Raw genomic sequence first — 22,859 nt, 5'->3', positions numbered from 1 at the left:
GAGCAGAAAAGCCAGATTCACATTTTGGATGGGAGATTTTATAAGTACTTTGAAAGGGTAACGGCTGAAACATCAACAGATGTATCGTGACGTCCAGTGCTGTAGTAACATCTGGTTACCAAAAGCATTTCTTCTGGGAAAACAGGAATGCTCCAGAGTGTTGCTGACCCTCATCTACTCGTTATTGGCAACAACCTGGGCTGGGATACGACAAAATGACCCTGAGCAAAGCCACTGGGTCTTTAAGATGACATAGCTGATAATAAATGGCTAGAATCACAGTTTGATCGTGTTTCCTCATACCCGCTGTTCTTGACAGGAAACAAATGTTTGAAATCCAGGTGGCACTCCAAAACCCAGCTGGTCGATGAACGGCGGCTCATTCTGACTGTGAATCTGAACCTTTATACCAGCTTCAAAGGAGGTTTCATCTGTGTGGGAGAACAGAGTACAGAGACATGAATGCAAAATTAATAAGCTCTTATACTGCTACCACCAACCACTCAAAGTAACCTTAACCTGAGGACTGGTGCAATTTCTCTTTCTAAGCTAATTCTCAGTCCATCCAGCTCCTCTGGTGTCATCCAAAAGTTAAATCCACACCATTCATTCTGCATTGCATAGTGGAACACTGCATGTAATGCGTACTGAATGAAAGACTCCCTGGCTTCAATTCCAACTCGAGCTCACACAGTCGGAAGCAGTCAAATCTTTTGCCTGACATGACAGGGAACAGTAACAAGTGAGAATGAGATGCAGAAGGAAGAATCTCTCCATCGCTGGAGTCATTCTCTCAGAACTCGTTCCCTCTCAGTGTCTATCTCTCTATGTATGATACCCAGCAGGAACCAGCATTATACTTTAGCATATCAGAAATTAAAAGTACAACACACTTATGTCGACAGTTGCTAGGTAACCAACTACTTTGCCCATTTTGCATGGAGCTATAGGTTTCTGCTTTTGAGTACACAGATTCAAACCAGCTTTCAGCCATTCCTGATAAGATTCTTTCAGACAATTTTATAAAAGGTGTACAGTTTATTACATTGTGTGTAATGCATAAATATGAAATATTATATTGAACAGTGTATATCAGAGTATAACATAATACATGGAACACAAATGATTTATTTAAGGACTATTGGATTCATGGAATAATGTGTAATTTATTATAGAGTGGAGATGTTTCTGTTATATATTCAATTGTATAAGTGTATAGTTTATTGTATAATATACAGGAAATTATGAACAGTGCATGTTATATGGCATATATTATGAAGAGTATTAGATGCAGTTATTAGATGATTATTAGATGCAGTGTACAACCAATTATACTATATATGGGTTGACATTGTGTTATGTGGTGGCAGCAATGAAGACATTACCAACACAGACAGCTAAACTTGCATTTATATAGTGTCTTTCACAACCACAGGACGTCCCAAAGCGCTTTACAGCCAATGAAGTACTTTTGAAGTGTCGTCACTGTTGTAATGTAGGAAAAGAGTTTGTATAAAATTGCCTTCTCCACTGCTATACAGAAGGACTTAAAATAGTTTAAACAGCTAGCACCTTTCTTAAAAAGGCATGTGGATGAAATTCATACATACAGGTGAATGCAATTGTTACTTTTTTATGATATTCATGGGATGTGAGCGCCACTGGTGAGGCCAGCATTTATTGCCCATCCCCAATTGCCCTTGAGAAGGTGGTGGTGAGCTGCCTTCTTGAACCGCTGTAATCCGTGTGGGGTAGGTACGCCCACAGTGCTGTTAGGAAGGGAGTTCCAGGATTGTGACCCAGCGACAGTGAAGGAATGGCGATATAGTTCCAAATCAGGATACTATTCTTTTGGGCCTCCTTATCTCGAGAGACAATGGATACGCGCCTGGAGGTGGTCAGTGGTTTGTGAAGCAGCGCCTGGAGTGGCTATAAAGGCCAATTCTAGAGTGACAGGCTCTTCCACAGGTGCTGCAGAGAAATTTGTTTGTCGGGGCTGTTGCACAGTTGGCTCTCCCCTTGCGTCTCTGCCTTTTTTCCTGCCAACTACTAAGTCTCTTCGACTCGCCACATTTTAGCCCTGTCTTTATGGCTGCCCGCTAGCTCTGGCGAACGCTGGCAACTGACTCCCACGACTTGTGATCAATGTCACAGGATTTCATGTCGCGTTTGCAGACGTCTTTAAAGCGGAGACGTGGACGGCCGGTGGGTCTATACTTGTAAACAATACATTATATAGATACATTTTATACACTATAGTTCATCATATAGTGTGTAGCATATTGCACTGTATAGTTTATATTGTATAGTAGACAGTGCATATATTTTGTGCAATTTATTCCTTGTTAACTCTCTACAGACCAAACATTCTTTGGAGGACACAGTGCTGGCCAAGTAATGCTTCTACATCCCTATCATTACTCTTTCACCAAGCTCACACCATTTATGCCGGGGCACCTGCAGTAACCTGGCAACATAAAAGTTGAAAATGTAAACGTCCCAAGGCACTTCACAGGAACATTATCGAACAAAATTTGACAGACACCCACATAAGGAGATATTAGGGCAGGTGACCAAAAACTTGGTCAAAGAGGTAGGTTTTAAGGAGTGTCTTAAAGGAGAGGAAAGCATTAGAGAGTTGGAGAGGTTTAGGGAGGGAATTTCAGAACTCAGGGTCTAGGCAGCTGAAGGCACGGCCGCCAATGGTGGAGCAGTGAAGATTCAGGGATGTGCAAAAGACAGGAATTGGAGGAGCGCAGAGGATTGTCGAGCTGAAGCAGGCCACAGAGATAGGGAGGGGGCGAAGCCATGGAAGTGGAGGTATAACTCATGAGTCAGATCCTGATCTGACTTTGAAACACTAATATCAAGATATATATGAGACCACTTCTAACAGGTACTCTTGCTACACTGGGACTGTATAGTACCAGCAATATAACTCCAGCTCTTATAACATTACAAGCTAGCCCCACCAGGGAACAGAGCTCTGCAGAACATGCACCAAACATGCATGCACACGGCTCCTGTGCCATAAATCGCAATGCAAGGCGCAGTCAGCAGTATAACTCAAATCTGCTGACTGAGCATCCAACTCTACCTGCACAATTGAATTGTCTGATTAGTAAATCTGGTACCTGAAGTATAACTACAACCCTGATATCCCATAATTGTTTAAATATACCAAGCTAAGAAAGTATTGACTAAAGTAACATCAAATCCAATTCTTTAATCAAATGGACATAAGCTCTTTTCTGTATGGTGTTCTGTGGGTTTTAGATGAAAGAATTGTTCAACTTGTTTGGCTCATTTCGCTCTGTTATATCTCACGTTCAAAGTGCTGGAAAAATGTTATCATCATTTGTAATTTGCAATGTGAAGTGACAGAAACTACTTTTATGAGAGCGCCATTGACTGCAAATGTTGGGGAGTTGCTACGACAGCTGTACTCCAGATGTGAGCTGGTTTCAGGAACCTGTGGACATTGTTGGCCCACACAGGCCAATTCCGCCACAGGTGAAGGCCGTGACTTGCGGATAAACTGAAAGCAGGAAGCTTATATGCTTGCTTGCTGGGTCCCTGTGGGTAGTTTTAACCTGACCCGTCTGTCAGGAAACTGCTGGAGCCATCAGCATTAGTATGAGATATAACAACAAGGTCCTAAGGTGCTTCACAGGAGCGATATCAAACAAAAATTTGACACTGAGACATTAGGACAGGTGTCCAAAAGCTTGGTCAAAGAGGTAGACTTCAAGGAACGTTTTAAAGGAGGAGGCGGAGAGGTTTAGGGAGGGAAGTCCACAGTTTAGGGCCTAGATGGTTGAAGGCACAACCGTCAATTATAACCCAATATAAAACCAGCTATAAAGATTGCCTGCAGAGGTCCAATCAATCCTTCTTTTCTAGCCACTAGCAGCTTGAGTACCTAAAATCAGCAATCCTCCCAGATTTCCGGGAATCTCCTGGAACTGCAGCGGATCAATCTCCCAGGCACTGCTGTGAGGAAGCCGGGAGCAGCTGCGTACTTTCCTCAGCTCTTCCCGGGACCTCTCGGTTGGCAGCTTCTGCCATAAACCGCCAGCAGTGATACTCAGCCCAGTGACATTTACCAACTGTGGGCAGGTGTCATGTGATCAGATGCAATGTGATCAGACATCACGTGATCAGGCCTCCAAGAATATGTCCAATGTGATTTGGCGACCCTACGTCCAAGCAGGCCATCAACATAAACCTTGACTGCAGGCCTCTGGACCTGTGGAGATGTCCCAGTGCATCAGGGACCTTGGGCATTTCAGAACCACTTCTTTGTAATGCAGTTCTACAACCTTTAGCTACAGGAAAGTCTTACATGGAGACTCAGCGTTATTACCCAATGTTATAGTCACCAACAGTGTGCAACCAGAGTCAGCAATTTCTACAGTGCCTTTTCCTCCCATCCTTCAACATCGGGTTCTGGGATCCTGTTTCACGGGAGCAACCTCTGTGCGCTACTTGCCCATTTGCATCAGCAGGCCCCTGGTCTCTGTTGTTGATACACAGAGCAGCCAGTGAGAACTGGCACAGGTTTCACGCACACTAAGAGCAGCTTACAGTTGGCACCAGGAGGGATGTTGGCACCAGAAGCTGGGGCACTGCCAAACTTGGCCCACAGGCTGGTAGAGGCATTGGCGAGCAACTTCAAAATATATTATGCAATATCGAAGATGTGGCATATAAATGGGATGCCAATGAGATTCACAAATGCTGACCTTAGTTTTTAGAAGCGCTCACACAGCAAGAGACTTGCTGTTGGCAAATCCATTGCCATTTTTGATGAAATTCTGACAACGAATGATTGAACTAGTTGTTAATATTTAGCAGCAAAAGCAGGTCACTTGTGCTAGCACCAATCAAAAGATTGTTTCATTCGCAGATGGCACTTGGAGTGGAGAAGTATGGATAGAGATTCACACATAAATAAGTGAAAGATCCTGGAGCTCAAAAAACTTGCGACAGTCTTACAGAAATCACGTGATTGATACCTTCATATGCTTGATTCCGCATAATGAATGTTATCTGTCAGGAATCGCAGCCAAGTCTAGACTGCTCCATTCAGGCATGTCAAGGGATAACTGAATTTTACAAAGCTGAAATCAAAATTTATGCAAAATTTATGCAAATGGGCAGATTTTCATGACAACAAAAAGATGGCAATTTGCAGAGGAAAAATCTTAACGCCTTCCCCCCGGCTCCTCCCCAGACTTGAAGCTGTGCTGATCCCTCAGGAACACCATGTTGCATCTGGTGCCGGGTACTTGCCAAAAGGGGTGGAGACAGGAAATTGTGCGGGTGAACAGTCCTTAAAGGGCTGTTGGTGAAAGTTTATGGGATACTTATGGGTAAGTGGCTGCGTGTGGGGGCAAAAAAATGTTGCAACCTTTCCAAAGGCTGTTTAAGGCAAAAAAAATAAACACAGACTGGCAAAATCAATGTGACGGCAAGAAATGGCACCGGTGGGAAAGTGATGGAGTGGCACAGTACCCGTTTTGATAGCTGGCAGAGTGGAAATGCTGCTGCAAGCGATGGGTACGAGATGGGTTGCCTCATTTAGCACCCTCTACACAGCACAGCCATATAGCTTGCCAGGCAGGAACTGGTGGTGGTGGTGGGCGCTGGTCATGACCATCACTGGCAACGTCGTCCCTGTTGTGCAGGGTGGCTGCTGTTGTCCTGGCAGCAGCTGGTACAGATTGGTAACAGGCTCTATGCTAGTGGGGAACCCATGGAGCAAGTTCCTCATGGTCATTGGCGGGTAGGTGTACCACAGCCAACAGATACACTTTGTGGCATACAGGGTATTGGGTCTGGTGCTTGTTGATCTGCCTGGCATGGCTATTTTACATTTTGTGTCACTTCAACCATGAAATACTGCAACTGGGATATTTGAAAAGCTAATCTTAACTTGACTTTCTGACCCCCCACGATCAGACTCTTCCACCTCGATGCCTTGTCACACCCTGAGCTCCAGTGAAGGTTTGTATCATAAGGGCTCCTTGTTCATGTCTCCTCTTCTTTCAGTTGTGGAGTCAGAAGGTTCTGGGTCCAAGCCCCACTCCAGAGACTTGAACACAAAATCTAGGCTGACACTCCAGTGCAGTACTGAGGGAATGCTGCACTGTTGGAGGCACCATCTTTCAGATGAGACATCAAACCAAGGCCCTGCCAACTCTCTCAGGTGGATGTAAAAGATCCCACAGAACTACTTGAAGAGCAGGGGAGTTCTCCCCGGTGTCCTGGGCCAATATTTGTCCCTCAACCAACATCACTAAAACAGAATACCTGGACATTTACCTCACTGCTGTTTGTGGGAGCTTGCTGTGTGCAAATTGATGGCTGCGTTTCCTACATTATAACAGTGACTACACTTCAAAAGTACTTCATTGCAAGTTCTTTCTTTTCTTGTGTACAATTGTGCAAGAGTGATTGGTGAGTGATATCCCCTCACCATCCCCTTCATCCCAAAGTCTAAACAATACTTTTCTCTTCTTCTCTTCCTCCCCCGCTTCCCCTGTTCTCCCCATTGCATTGACTTATGCTGTAGTATGGGTTCTACTTGGTACCAAATGCCCTCTGCTACATTGCCCGCCCCCTGCTCCCACCCCCCGCAAGTGGCTTCAACCTGCCCACTCTTCATTAGGGGGTCCAGACAGTGAAGGTCAGTGGGATAGTTCACTGATGGCGCCTAGCCCAGCCTGGTCCTCACCTGACATCCAGGCACACGCAGGGATCAGGAACCAGAATACTGGCTAAATTTCTCCCCCTCCACCGTGCCTGGGGGAATCCAATGGTTGGTGCTCCAACTGAGATCAGCTCACACAGATCAGGAATCAGTCTGCTGATTGAGCGGAGCACCTTCCTATCCTGCACGGATCAGTCCTTTTAACAAGGCTCCATTTTGAAGTTTACTTTACACTGAAGAAGCAATTGGTGCCAAACTTGTAAATCCTTGCGACAAAACACAATATTCTTTTGCCACTTAAAGTAACTTCACGCCCCTCGTTTCCTGTTTTCCTCGCATGCCCTGGCCACAAACCTATCCCGACTGACTAATAACTCACGGCCAGTAACTCATGTTCTTCCTTACGGTATTCTTTTCATTTTATTTTCCTCTTCCTCTATGTTCTGATTGACCATAATTAACTTGGGTAAAATTTTGCCCCGGGGCAGTTTGCATCAAAGTGATTTTAGTTGAGCAGCATTTATAAAAAGGGAGCAAATTGAAAGAGGGAACAAAATGGGGGAAGTGTTTCTCAAATCCCTCTGCGTCCACAGGCAACTGACTCCCACGACTTGCATTGTCTTCCTGACTGACAGCTCATGTCCCGTCTTGCATTATGTGTCCTCAGTCATTGCCATCCTCTTTATTTCACTGACCGGATAACATTGTACATCAGTGACATGAAGGACATCGATGATTTGCAGCAGGACTGATGAAACATACCTGAGGAATTCATTTAGCGACTGGAAGCAGCAGATGAGGTTTGACTTAATAGTTCCTGTCACTCAGATTCCTAAAGCAACTCACTTAACTCAAGTGGGATTTCTTCATTGCTTTCTTTGGAGCGACCTTCCTTTCAATGCATGTTTTCTACCTCTTTTGGCCCTTCTGCCCTGTGCACATTATGAGGGCAGCCGAGTGGCCTACTCCCAGCACCGTATCTATGGCACTCAGCTGCTACGCACGTGAGCTAAAATGACCAAAACAAATGAACAGACATGCCTTTATCACGCCTTTCATGACCTCAGGATATCCCAAAGCGCTGTACAGCCAACGAAGTACTTTTGAAGTGAAGTGTAGTCACTGTTGCAATGTTGGCAGCTTATTTTGTGCACAGCAAGCTCCCACAAACAGCAATGACCAGATCATCGGTTTTAGTGATGCTGGTTGACAGATAATATTTTCAGGACAATGACAGATAGTGAACCTGGCAATTGGAACACACCCCATTTTCTCTTCATCCCTCCCTCCCTCCTGTAAATGGCAAGAGTGCCATTTTGCGCCAATGGCATGGCTGAATTTATGACGAACACGCGGCGGAGTGAAGGGAATGGGTTTCGTGCCCACAATTGCCCTTATGCCAAGCTCCCAATCTCGGCAGTGCCAGCAAGAGAGAGGTACGCAGGACTGGCCACAGGGGGAGAGGGAAGCTCATTTACCTGAGGGGCATTTACCAAAGCCACTCCTTTGTCAATCAGGAGGAAGTGTGTAAAAAAATTAACGCCTCTAAATTTTCCTCGCTCCTTCCCTTTGGCAAAGGGAATTTGCTGCATGAGGGCTGTGGCCTTTCAGTCTGTGGCACATTGGGGTGAAGAATTTTTTTCAAAGGGTACATTTTTTGGTCCCTCAGCCCAATGGAAAAGCATCAGAACAGGCGCTGGGATACTGGAAAATATGGCTAAGACTTGCATTTAGATAGTGCCTTTCATGACCTCAAGATGGCCCAAAGCACTTCACAGCCAAAGCACCTTTGAAGTGCTGTCACTGTTGTATTGTAGGAAACATAGTAGCCGATTTGTGCACAGCAAGCTCCCACAAACAGCAGTGTGACCAGATAATCTGTTTAGTGACGTTGGTTGAGTGTTAAATATTGGCCAGGACACCAGGGAGAACTCCCCTGCTCTTCCCCAAATAGTACCATAGGATCATTTATGTCCACCTGAGAGGGCAGACTGGACCTCGGTTTAATGTCTCATCTGAAAGACGGCACCTCTGACAGTGCAGCACTCCCTCAGCAATGCGCTGGGAGGGTCAGCCTGGATTATGGGCTCAAGACTTGTACCTGGAACTTTTGGACTCTTTATGAGGCCTTTGTGGTGTTAAAAGAAGATACTGTAAATCTGAAATCAAAACAGAAAATGCTGGAAATACACAGCAGGTCTTGTCAGTATCTCCGAGGAGATGCAGGACAGTTCTGCTGACGGGTCTAAACCCGAAATGTTAGCCTGCTCTGTTTCAGAGGCTGACGGAGCTTGTACGTGATTCTGCCTCTCAGTAATGCCTTTGAGTGAATACCTTAAACACAAGGCAGCACTCAGTAACCAATCCTCGGAGCCATTCACAGAATTGCCTATGAAGGATTGCGTAAATCAGATGACAATGAAACCTTAGGTCAGCAGGTACCAGCGGTCCAGGCTCAAGCTGCCACTTGCATCGGGTGTTCCTTTCAAGTGGAAGCCATCTGTTTCAAGTGAGAATGGATTAATTGGAGGCAAGCACTGGATGTACTAGATGCCACTGGCAGTTTTCAAAGCATTCATACAGTGTCGCCAGAAGTAATGACATGAGACTCAGGAACTGCAACTCCGTGGCAGCATTTAACATGTGTAATGCAGATGGAGTTGCTGGTTAGAATGTAGGCAGTTTAATCAATATCTTGCCAGATTGTGAAGCTTTCATTCAGCAGCAATACCACTCAATACCAGTTGGCAGCTGGAGCAGCTTGCAGTGGCATAACGGTGCCCCTGGGCTTTAATGAGGCCTGAGGCACCCCCCCCCAATGTTGGGCCTTGGGTCTGAGGCCTCATTTCCATGAAGCCAGCAAGCTGCGGAGAGTAAGAGGCACTTCTCCTGGAGAAGCATCTTTGGAGATCAGGCTGCTACTGACCTCAGGTGAGTGAGGAAGGGTGGGGTGGGTGAGGGGGGGAGGGACAGGGTCAGGAGCTATCAGTAGCCAAGGAAGGTGGGGGAGAGGCTGAAAATCGGTATCCAGAGTGGAGGCAACTCACATTTTTTTAATGTTGCATCGGAAGGAATGCTCCCTCCCCTCCCAGCTCCACATTCAGGCAAGTATATTTGTTAATCTTATATAAAAGCAAAATACTGCGGATGCTGGAAATCTGAAACAAAAACAAGAAATGCTGGAATCACTCAGCAGGTCTGGCAGCATCTGTGGAAAGAGAAGCAGAGTTAACGTTTCGGGTCAGTGACCCTTCTTCGGAACTCAGAAGAAGGGTCACTGACCCGAAACGTTAACTCTGCTTCTCTTTCCACAGATGCTGCCAGACCTGCTGAGTGATTCCAGCATTTCTTGTGTGTATTTGTTAATCTTATCTTGTTGGTTGTGGCCTGCAGTGGCCTCTTTAAGAATGGACTGATAGGCCGCATGTAGGCCTGATTTTCCTGAGTGTAGATGATATGAGCACTGGCTGTCTCAAGGCAAACCAATCCTGCATTCGGGGCCTGAAATAGGCATTAGGCCTCTTATTTGCATATGCCAAGGTCCTAATGCCTATTTCAGGCGTCGGCACTGCCCGCTGATTTTTTTTTAGCCTCCACCAATATAATGGGTGGCGTACTTATGGTTCACAATGAGCAGGCCCTTCTTACCCGCCATATTGGAGGATCAGGAACTCATGTAGCATCTGAAAAGTGTTGCCTGATTTTCTAGGCCAATAACTTTACAGGTTCCACCCTTCTCCGGTTTACTGAACATGGCAGGAAGGACAATAAAGCTGGACAGTTGTTAGACAGAATAGCATGAAATCCGACTCCCTTATGCTACCCACGAGATGTAACATCTCAGTACGAATTTCTAGTGCTTACAAAAACCACAAGATAAATAAATATGAAGAAAACCATTTGACCCTCTTGTTTGATCCATCCAAAAATAGAAAAGTCCATCCCAGCATCCAGTTGATTCTTGAATGACTCGCTCTACCCTATTCAGAAGTCCATTCCAAGTGCTGTTCATTCTTTGTGTGAAGAAATTCTTCCCGAGTTCAGTCATAAGTTTGCCTTTCACAAGCTTGAACCTCCGTTCCCTTCAACTGTCTTAATTTACCTAGAAGTAGTGTTCCAGCTTTGCCCTTTTCCATACCATTTAGTATTTGATAAGGCTCTGTCAGACCACGAGTCAGTAGTTGGCAGGAAAAAAGACAGAGGCGCAAGGGGAGAGCCAACTGTGTAACAGCCCCAACAAACAAATTTCTCTGCAGCACCTGTGGAAGAGCCTGTCACTCTAGAATTGGCCTTTATAGCCACTCCAGGCGCTGCTTCACAAACCACTGACCACCTCCAGGCGCTTACCCATTGTCTCTCAAGATAAGGAGGCCAAAGAAGAAGAAGGCTCTGTCAGACCACTACTCAAGCACCTTCTTTCAAAGGAGATACAGAGCCACTTTCTCCAGTCTTCCTTCTATCCTCAAACCTCTGATGCAAGGATCATCCTTAGTTGCTCTTCTCTGCACCAGCTCCAGGTTTGAATATTACAACAACTACTTGCATTTCTATAGCACCTTTAGAATAGTAACACTTCCAAAAGTGCTTCACCGATAAAATTTAACACCGAGCCACCTAAGGAGATATTAGGACAGGTGACCAAAAGCTTAGTCAAAGAGGTTTTGAGGGACGTCTTAAAGGAGGAAAAGAGAGGCTGAGGGATGGAATTCCAGAGCTTAGGGTCTCGGCAGCTGAAGGCACAGCCACCGAAGATGGAGTGATGGAAATCAGGGATGCACAAGAGGCCAGATTTGGAGGAGGACAGAGATCGCAGAGGGTTGTAGGGCTGGAGGAGCCTACAGAGATAGCAGGAGGGCGAGGGTATGGTGAGACCATGGAGAGATTTGACTCAGATGGTGTGACTAGAGCATGATACCTTCTCCACTGATTTATCAACATATTTCAGTATTCCACTCACTTTATTGAAGGTCCATCAAGAGTGGAGGAATAAATCTCACCGACAAATTAAAGCCAGTGCTTCCAATTTTGACGGGCTTGCTGCTTTCTTTGTGCTGATCAATGCCTACACATGACCCTCTTTTATATTATAGACACTGTTCCTGTGGAAACAATTCTGTAATTAGTTCTTGCTGTTGCTGGACCCATCCCGTTTATATTGTGCAGCAAAATCAGCAACAACGGGACAACAGTTGCCCAGAAATTGTAAGCATGACTTTAAAGAAACTGTACACAGGCAGTCAGTGCAAGGTCCTAGACAGAGGGAAGGAAAGCAACCTCCGCTGGGATGCTCTTACAATCTGCTAAACGGGAGCTGGCAGTGGCTGGAGACAGACCCTCTTGAACACAAGTGGTGTGTAGCCTGGGAGGAGGCAACCAGCGAGGGGGAAAAAAATCAGCTCCTCATACCAGAAAACCTCAGGCACAAATGGCAATGTGCCAGTGTAGCTTTACCACGATATCAGCTGTGGCACAGTGGGACACTCTCTTCCTGTAAAAGCTAGCAGGTCGTGAGATCAAGCTCCACTCCAGCAACTTGAGCACAAAAATCTAACCTGACACTTCCAGTGCAGTACTGAGGGAGTGCAGCATTGTCAGAGGTGTTGTCTCTCGGATGAAATCTTAAACTGAGATCCTGCTGCTCTCTCAGGTCGATGTAAAAGATCCCATGGCCACTATCTTGAAAAGGAGCAGTGTTCTGGCTGATATTTATTCTTCATCAACACCTAGAAACGGACGAGCTGGTCATTATCACATTGCTGATTGTGGGATCTTGCTGCAAGTAAATTTTCCCCATATTACAACAGTGACGACATTTCAAAAGTACTTCATTGGCTGTGAAGCACTCTGCGATGTCCTGAGGTTGTGAAAGGGGCTGTTTAAATGCAAGCTTTTCTTTCTTTCTTACTTACTAGGACAAATACTGCACCTTAAGGATATCCAAAGATGGATGAAGCAACACAGTGCCCAGTGGAATTTATTGTTGACTAGAGTGGTATTTGTGAAACCTTTCCCCATCCTCCGAGATCACTGCATTCCTCCAATTCTGGCCTCGTGCGCACCCCTGAAAAGACCAGCTGGTCCCTCAAACTTGCACCACACCATCATGATGCCTGCATCAGCATGAGTAGACACTTCACACCCTCCCCCGCCCCTCCTGCAGCCATGAAATCTCCTGGGAGAGGCCAAAACAGAGTGTGGTGGCAGGTGGGGGAGGGGGAGGGGCAGGGGGAATCTGTTAAATTCCTATTGCACCCCCTCAGGTGATTAGAACCAGTCCAGGAGATCACATGCACCAAATGTTGCCTATGATGCCACTGACCTTCTAGCTAATGGCGCAGTGGTTAGCACCGCAGCCTCACAGCTCCAGCGACCCGGGTTCGGTTCTGGGTACTGCCTGTGTGGAGTTTGCAAGTTCGCCCTGTGACCGTGGGGTTTTCGCCGGGTGCTCCGGTTTCCTCCCACAGCCAAAGACTTGCAGGTTGATAGGTAAATTGGCCATTATAAATTGCCCCAAGTATAGGTTGGTGGTAGGAGGGATGTGGTAGGAATATGGGATTAATGTAGGATTAGTATAAATGGGTGGTTGATGGTCAGCACAGACTCGGTGGGCCGAAGGGCCTGTTTCAGTGCTGTATCTCTAAATAAATAAATAATGCAATCTCTACCCCAGTCAAGAACTGGTCCAGCTCCCTCTTGAAGTGTGCAGAGTCAGAGGACACCACACAAGCCAGCAACATCCAGTGATTTAATATCTGTTAATTCTGTTCCTCCCAAAGAGTCAAAGCCATTGAACCAAGTCGCCCGCTAACAGAGTGTACCACTGAGATAACTCCAAGGAGCACTGCAGAACAGAGGAATATGAGGACGACAAGAAGAGCTGCCCAACATCCAGTCTGTTGCTACTATTGTGTAGTTTAAACCCATGTCCCCTGGTCCTCCATAATCTGTTAAACTGGAATAGTCTATCAGCAGACACGTAACTAAGGCTCTTTAAGCTAGGAGTCATTCTTGTAGCTCTCCTCTAAACTTTTTCCAAGACCACTACATCACCCACCATGTGAGGGGACCACAACTGGACCCAGTACTCCAAATGTGGTCGAACCATTGACCTGTATAATAGAATGGTGTCCTTTGCTTTGTTCTGAATGGTTCTATTAATAAAACCCAATGCCCTGTTAGCTTTAGCTACAGACTCTCTGCAATAGATAAGGAACAACCAGTTGCTCTGGAACGAGCAAAGCTCGGCCAGCAATCCAGTGATTTAATATCTGTTAATTCTGTTCCTCCCAAAGAGTCAAAGCCATTGAACCAAGTCACCCGCTAACAGAGTGCACCACTGAGATAACTCCAAGGAGCACTGCAGAACAGGAGCATTTGCTGTTACAGTTGGGAGTGGTGATTCGGAGGTGTACCTTGCTGTACTTACAAGGAGAGTAGTGTGCAAATAGAATTGACCACTTTGCCAATAAGACACAGGCCGAGAAATTTGATCACGCCTGAAAAGATGCCCGCGGGGGCGGGGTGAGCGCTGCATGCTAGTCACATGGTCCCAGACAGCACATTAAATTCATGCCGGGACTTCATTAAATGTATTCCGGCATGAAGCCAGCACTACCCGTGCTATTCATTGGCTGCACGCCTGTTTACGGGGAGAGGCAATCGGACATCGCTGACAACACTTAAAGGCACACTCTGGATGCAGACAGGAGGAAATGTTGAAGGGCTAAGATGGCTGCACGAGATCCAGACTGGGCACCCAGTGCCTTACCTTCAGTTGATACCAAATCCTTTAGCATTAAGGCAGAAAAGCAAGGACTTGCACTTTAAAACACTTTATCATGTCCTCAAGACATCCCAAAGCACTTTACACCCAATGGCTTACTTTTGCGGTGTCAGCTGTGGATTAGTGAAAGTGCTCTTGCCTTAGTGTCAAGAGGTCGTAGGTTCAAATCCCATTCCAAGTGACCTAAACACACGATCTAGGCTGTTGCTCCAGTGCAGTACTGTTGGAGTGCACACTTGAAGCCCTATCTGCCCTTTCAGTTGGATGTAAAAGATTCCATCTTGAGGAGGAGGGGTGTTTGCTCTGTTGTCCAGGACACCAGAGGTTCTGTTTGGTGAAGGCCTAGGGAAAGGATGTCTATCTCAACCCTGGATAGTGAATAGTTGGAAAGTGAAGAAATAATATCATTCGGTCTTCTGACCATATTTCTCCCTCAGATCCAGCAGTTCCAAAGTCTGTGGGAACTCAGCAGAATTGGAGGGAGACAATGTGAAACAGTCATTTTGAGAAATGTGTTTGTTAGTTCTATTTCAAAGTTAGTATTGACACCATTCTGTCAGCCAATGAACTGCAGCAAACAGAACTCATGACCGAAACTACAACAGAATCTCCTGATAAAAGCAGGATTATTTCTCCAGCAAAATGTAGTGAGTGGAGGATAGTTATATAATACAAATAGTGTGTGTAAAATTAATCCCAGTCATTTTGTGTGGTCTCCAGCCGTGATTGACAGGGGAACTACCCAATCATCTCCATTCAGGCTGGGAATAGTGATGCCACAAGATGCAGCCATTTTACTTTTGTCCAAATCTGTTAGATTAAACGCAGCAATGTATCCGCTGTTTTAACAAACTTATTGCAATTTTAACTTAAATCTGGAATTAAAAGCTAGTCTAATGGTGACCACGAAACTACTATCGATTGTTGTAAAAATCTATCCAGTTCACTAATGTCCTTTAAGGAAGGAAATCTGCCATCCTTACCTGGTCTGGCCTACATGTGACTCCAGACCCACAGCAATGTGGTTAACTCTTAACTGCCCTCTGAAATGGCCTAGCAAGCCACTCAGTTGTCAAGGGCAATTAGGGATGGACAATAAATTCTGGCCTGGCCAGCGACGCCCACATCCCACAAACGAATAAAAAAGTCTCTGCTTCTGACCCCAATGTTTTAGTTACACAGGGAGACGCCCTCAGTTTTGACATGAGGGTCACTCAATCATATCCAATAATTCAATTCTGATTGGCTAATTTCAAATCTGGGTTATTTCCAACATTTAATATTAATTTTAAATCAAATGATATCATAACAGCATTGTCATTGGTTCATAGTACTTTATATTATGCTATTTTCTTTAAAGTGTGCACCTAGTTGCAAGACCATGCCATTATATGGTAGAATCTTGCATAAAAGACTGAAATTCTGGAGACACCAGAACATGCAGCAATAACCATCATTGCATGTTGCTTCTAAGACAACTAACTCTTAGGTCAGGCAGTTGTTACCTGTTTCACCCCAGACGGGAAGGTATTCATCTTGCTGAATGTCCAGCATCAGTTCCAGACCATTCCCGGTTCCTCCCTTCAAGGTTGTCAGTATTGGCTGGTCTTTAGTCTGCCCCGAGTTAAAAGTATAGCACTTGCCATACCTTGTAAACACCTGCAGGAAACAAAATGGCTCAAGTTAGATATTGGGACATCAAATAGCCTGTAACATAAAACTGTATTAAAATACACAGTCAAACTTCTGAAATGAGAAGAGCTTGAACCTTTGGTTATTTTAAAAAGGAAAAAAGTTGAAGTCCGAGATGACCCAATCATCTACTGTAGTTCTGTGGAACTGCTGCATTGTCTCAGGAGCTGTCTCTCAGATTCCTGGTTGGATTTCCCCCGGCAACCAGATTCCAATGAAGCTGGCAAGGGTTGCGGTGGAAATTGAGGGAGGAGGAGAGGGGTAATGTACGGGGGCTCAGTGCCTCCCCACCCAACATGAGTCAGATTGAACCTGTGACTGTTGATGTATCTTGGCACCAAGTGGTCCAGCATGCCAACATCAACACCACTAGAGTAGGGGGATTTCTGAAAGGGGTTTGACTCCAGGGGACAATTTTAACCTAACTCGCTAGGCAAGAAACTTCAATGGAGAGTAAATTCAGCTAGGGTGTAACACCAGTGTTGCATATCCAATCCCTGATGGGCATGTGAGGTTACAATTGCCCCTATTCTGCACTTCCATCTAAACTAAAACTCAGTGTGCATTCTATGTACAATCATGGTACACATCGAGTGAAGCTCAAAGCGTCTCCTGCACCTGATGCCCTCTGTGGAACTGGAGTAAAACCTGATCATTCCTTCCATTTGACATTGGTTTTATCTCAGACGACAGAGAATCCAATGACAGTTGGATAAAAGGGAGCTGCCCAATACTTGGAACTGAGGAGTTCCTCTCAAACATAATTGAGGGAAAGTTGTACTGTGGGGTGTCTGGTATCCAGAAAGGAGCTGCACCAAAATGACCCTGTTTAGATTTGTTCCCCAGAAAAAGCAGCACTTCCTGAAGCTTAAGGCCTTCTGATATTGGCTGGGATTACTATCAGGGATCCAATCTTGGGATTCAGATAATGTGATGATGCCACTCTTGAGGGTTATGGTGTCATTGTAACCATTGGATTATATTACCGTCCCAGTAGTCTCCCCCTCAACCATCCTTTTGTCCATATACCATGTCATATTCACATTATTGTGATATAGAGCTTTGTAGCTGGTTATCATAACTAAACCTTTCTGTCATAGTTGCTGTAGATCAGTGGTTCTCAAACTGGGATCTGTGGATGTATCAGAAACCATCCAAAGGGTCCACGATGCAGAGCTGGTGACCGCTCAGGGTGCCATGGTCAAGAGTAAGTGAGTGAGTGACAGCCAGAAGCGTGTTCTTCTCCCCACCCCCCCCCCCCCCCCCCCAATGCTCCTGCTCTCTCTGGGCTCCAGCTCACATTGTAGTGTGCTTCCCCATTGCTCCTGTTCTCTCCCTGCTCCCCTATTGCTTTCTCCAGGCTCCTGCTGTCCCTGGGCTCCTGCCAAGGATAAGACAGACTCTGCAGTGAGAAGCAGACACACGAATCTCACTAATATCTGGAAGTGAATACCTGTTTTCCTAAAAGCATTCTTAAAACACTCTTCCCCTGCAACACTTTCATATTATGTCCATTAGATAGTATTTTAATTTAGATGGGGGAGGGGGGAGTCATGATTACCAATCTATTTGAAAAGGGGTGCTCCAACCAAAAAGGTTTGAGAACCACTGCTGCAGATTGTGCTGACTGTATCCTTGCAACTGCTAACAGCCATATTTATACCATGTTTAAGTGCACAGGCCATTAACTACCATCCACTGAATCTGATTCATGCCAACACAAAGCTATGTATTGTTAATTGTATATTAATTGTGTTAAATTGTATGCAGGTGGTGGTCATTACCTGGGGATTCACTTGAACCCCTATAAATAGACACAAACTAAATCTGTGGTTGTGGGATTAGGAGCTGTATGTTTGTAATGTGCATGTCTGTAAATAAATATAAAAGTGTATAAAGATTGGCTCCAGTTCTATCCTTCACCAACTGGTTTTCTGGAATAGAACGTGTATGATTTAAGGAGTGACATCGTCAATAACTGTCCCCACAAGTCATCCCAACCTAGAACCATCAGGTTGCCAGAGCTCGTCAACTTCTCCAGATTTCAAAGCATGAACATCCTTCACCGTGGGCATCAAAAAAAGTCCTTATGTACATTTTCTGCTGGTTAGATGGGCAATCAACCCAAGGAATGTTGAATGGATAGCTCAAAAATAGGACGCTTAATTCGACTCAGTTCCACGAAGAAAAAGTGCTGAGAAAAAGTGACTGATAAGGAAAATTCAAATTAGATCAGTACTTTTTGCAACCTTACATTATGCTACTTTTCTCTCCATTCAACGCTGTTGTCACTGGATTGACAATTTTTACTTGAGCCTGAGGAAAGCTTGGGCTGCTGGGAAAATCATGAATGATCCAACAGGAAAAGATCAGCCACACTGTCTGCAAGAATAAGCTCATGACAGCATTTTCTGCAGCTTAGACTGGTGTCGTGTGATGCAGTTTCCAGCACCTCCTCTTCCATTTATTGCAGTGGTGTTCAAACTTTCTTGTGCGGTGGTTCCTTCGACCTTGTTCTAAAACTTCCAAAGGACATCAGTGATCTAAAAGGTGCTGTTACTCCAGAAACTGGGGCAGAAATGAGCCTGGGCCAATTTTTGGGCCTAGACTCAGTGCTGTGGGGATTGCCAAGGCTTTGGAGTCAGTGGGGACCACTCCTGTTCTTCCTGGCTACACAGAAAGGTTCAAAAACAATTTTTACAACTTCCTTTAGTTGGGGGCCGCTGAAGAATCCTAACTCAACCGGAGCAGGCCCGACTCCTGACCCACTGATAGGTAACAAATTTTGTGGAGGGGTTCTTCAACAGCTGTTAGGCTCCCATGTTGAGGAGTCTAGCGTTTGTTTTAGCTGTCCACTCACCTGAAAAAATTGTCCCCACAAATTTAGCAGTGGGACCAACATCCACACAAATTGGGCGCAGATCATCCCCACTACTGAGTTGGTCTGCTTTGTACCCATTTAATGCCCAAAAAACGGTTGCAATGCATACCAATTTCTACCCCAATGATGCTCGGAATGCCCTTCTGTCAAAATTGCAGGTGTAGTGACAGAATTCAGATATTCTCAAGGACCCCTTGGAACTACCTCAAGATGTCGGGAGTGCATTATAAGAAATCACACGCGTACACAGCCTTTGAAACTCCGCCTGTTAAAATTAATTGACGGAAAATCACGGGGACAAACATTCATTTTCCTGTAAAGTACTTGCTGCAATCACTGCATTTACCCTAATATTCCCAAATCTAATGATCTATATGAGTGGGAGTAACTTGTTTTTGAGATGCAGTCAAAATACACAACTAGCCTCATAAGAACATAAGAAATAGGAGCAGGAGTAGACCATACGGCCCATCGAGCCTGCTCCGCCATTCAATACGACCATGGCTGAGCTTGGGCTTCAACTCCACTTTCCCGCCCACTCCCCATATCCCTTGATTCCCCGAGACACCAAAAGTCGGTCTATCCCAGCTTTAAATGTATTCAATGATGGAGTATCCGCAACCCTCTGGGGTAGAGAATTCCAAAGATTCACAACCCTCTGAATGAAGAAATTTCTCCTCATCTCTGTCCTAAATGATCAACCTCTTATCCTGAGACTGTGTCCCCGTGTTCGAGATTCCCCAGCACGTGGAAACAACCTCAGTGTCTACCCTGTCCTACCCTTCAGAATCTTGCATGTTTCAATGAGATCACCTCTCATTCTTCTAAACTCCAGAGCTTGGGGCCTAGGCTGCTCAAGGCATGGCCGCCGATGGTGGAATGATTAAAATCAGGTTGCACAAGGGACCAGAATTGGAACAGCACAGATATCTCGGAGGGTTGTGGGTTGGAGGAGGTTGCAGAGATAGGGAGGAGGCGAGGAGCCAAACGAGGACGACAATTTTAAAATTGACTCGTTGTCGTACCTTCTCACAGTGCACTCATTTCAAGTTTCCTGTCCAAATGTGCACTGAAATCCTTGTAAACTGGCAGAGGGACAATGCACAGATTGAATTAACTGAAAAATCACCCTTGTTGCAGGATTTTTTTTATTCGTTCAGGGGATGTGGGCATCGCTGGCTCGGCCAGGATTTATTGCCCATCCCTAATTGCCCTTGAGAAGGTGGTGGTGAGCTGCCTTCTTGAAACGCTGCAGTCCATGTGGTGTAAGTACACCCACAGTGCTGTTAGGAAGGGAGTTCCAGGATTTTGACTCAGAGACAGTGAAGGAACGGCGATATAGTTCCAAGTCAGGATGGTGTGTGACTTGGAGGGGAACTTGCAGGTGGTGGTGTTCCCATGAATCTGCTGCCCTTGTCCTTCTAGGTGGTGGAGGTTGCAGGTTTGGAAGGTGCTGTCTAAGGAACCTTGGTGAGTTGCTGCAGTGCATCTTGTAGATGGTACATACTGCTGCCACTTTGCGTCAGTGTGGAGGGAGTGAATGTTGAAGGCGGTGGACAGGGTGCCGATCAAGTGGGCTGCTTTGACCTGAATGGTGTCAAGCTTCTTGAGTGTTGTTGGAGCTGCCCCCATCCAGGCAGGTGGAGAGTATTCCATCACACTCCTGACGTGTGCCTCGTCGATGGTGGACAGGCTTTGGGGAGTCAGGAGGTGAGTTACTCGCAGTAGAATTCCAAGCTTCTGACCTGCTCTTGTAGCCACGTCTATACAACAGTTCGTTTTTAAATTAAAAAGCATCTGAAAAGATCCATCCCTTGCAGGTGCAAATTCCAAAATGGCCAATAACTGTCCACATGTTTGGGGTACAGTAGCATAGTGTTTATGTTAATAAACTAATGATCTAGAGTAATCTAGAGGCCTGGACTAACGATTTGGAGACACGAGTTCAAATCCCACCAGGGCAGCTGGGGAATTAAGCAAATCTGGAACAAAAAAAAATCCAATGTCAGTAATGGTGACTATGAAACTACCAAATTGTCATAAAAACCCATCTGGTTCATTAATGTCCTTCAGGGAAGGAAATCTGCCGTCCTTACCTGGTCTGGCCTACATGTGACTCCACAGCAATGTGGTTGACTCCTAGCTGCCCTTGGAAATAGCCGAGCAAGCCACTCAGTTGTCAAGAAGGCAGCTCACCACCATCTTCCCAAGGGAAATTAGGGATGGGCAATAAATGCTGGCCTTGCCAGCGACACCTACATCACATGAATGAATAAAAAAAATCCCTGAGCATATATCATTACCATATATTGTCACTACTGAAGTTTCCTCCTGCTACTACCCGACAGCAAAAAGAGATTTGGGTTTTCTGTACATTGTTGCAAATCGTACCTGTGCACTCGATTTGGGAATTTCACCGACGGAAGGTTAAAATTGCTGCTTCTCAGAATCTGTCACAGAATAGAATATCGATTCTTGACTTCCTCTGCAGGCACTTGATGGGTTCCTGTAGTTTCCCACAAATTTGCTTTATGACCAATGAAGCACTTTTGAAGACCAGTCACTGTTGTAATGTAGGAAACACGGCAGCCAATTTGTGCACAGCAAGCTCCCACAAACAGCAATGTGATAATCGGTTTTGTGTGATGTTGGTTGAGGGATAAATATTGGCCGGGACACCAGGGAGAACTCCCTTGCTCTTCTTCGAAATAGTGCCACCCGTGAGGGAAAGCAGGGCCTTATCTGAAAGATGGCACCTCCAACAATGCAGCTCTCCCTCAGTACTACAATGGAGCCTCAGCCTGAAGTTTGTGCTCAAGTCTCTGCAGTGCGTCTTAAACCCACAACTTTCTGATCTCAGAGGCAAGAGTACTACCTGTTAAGCCAGGATGGACACCTACCTCCAATATCTTTGACCCTTAAACCATAAAGAGGAGGGATTTATTTTAATATATTAGTCTATTTTACAGCAGTGAGGACATTCCCCATTTCTCGCTATTTTTCTCACTTGTGCATTTCATCTTCAGAAAGGGAAGGTAGGGACCCCATACATCGGAGAGGAGTAATGCCAGGCCTTTCCTGCACCCTTTAGTAGCAAGGGGCAGATGACTCGGAACAGGGCGCCTGTCTTTCCCTCAGCGAGGGAATGGTGTCCGGGCTTGAATGGAAGAAAGTATACATTAAAAAATGAGGGTGAAGGTTTGGAACAAAAAGGCATGCAGATATACTGACTCTTTAAATGAAATGGATGCTGCTGTTAACTCCTGAACCAACAGGACTTCACATCCAAAAAAAAAATCAACATAATTGGCCAAGTAGTCTCATTTCCTCATTTCATTTAACACTGCATAATTGAAAGACTAATTAGAAAGCTGAAATAAGTGGCACTAATAAATGTCACGATAATGTTCGTGGAATCTAAAATCTGTAATTTTTCAATAGAATATCTCTTAATAACAGGACTGAATAATGTTGTCAAAAATAATTACAGCTCATCGAAATATTTTGGAACGAATCAACAGGAAAATGGGTTCTGCAATGGATTAGAGTGGTAACCACTCCCCTCTGGGACTTGGGCTCGAATCCAATCCCATTCAGATGGGATGACAGACTGCATTATCTGCTGACGATGAAGGTCTTAAATAAAATACTTTTATTGTGGATGGAAGCCCTACAGCAGAGAACAGTGCCTGTACTTCAGCACAAAGTGGCACTAAATAGTCAGGCTTGCTCGGAGAGGCCATGAAGATGGCTGGTCTGGGAAATCAAAACCACCAAAGTCAGAAACA

The 22,859-nt window shown here is 45.3% G+C and overlaps 1 protein-coding gene across 3 annotated transcripts in view; it reads right to left on the bottom strand.

The window, feature by feature from the left end:
* Positions 1-22,859, bottom strand: part of asic1b (acid-sensing (proton-gated) ion channel 1b) — a 703,894-nt gene that overhangs the window by 75,151 nt on the left and 605,884 nt on the right. For all 3 annotated transcript variants that reach the window (XM_068024457.1, XM_068024455.1, XM_068024456.1), the window contains exons 2-3: positions 16,004-16,157; positions 304-431 (exon numbers count right to left, since the gene is read on the bottom strand). In XM_068024457.1, the coding sequence (XP_067880558.1) occupies positions 304-431; positions 16,004-16,157 (282 nt within the window). The remainder of the gene's footprint in view (positions 1-303; positions 432-16,003; positions 16,158-22,859) is intronic.

Source organism: Heterodontus francisci, chromosome X, assembly GCF_036365525.1.
Source record: "Heterodontus francisci isolate sHetFra1 chromosome X, sHetFra1.hap1, whole genome shotgun sequence".
Classification (NCBI taxonomy): domain Eukaryota; kingdom Metazoa; phylum Chordata; class Chondrichthyes; order Heterodontiformes; family Heterodontidae; genus Heterodontus; species Heterodontus francisci.
This window is presented reverse-complemented; position numbering and strand designations above follow the sequence as displayed.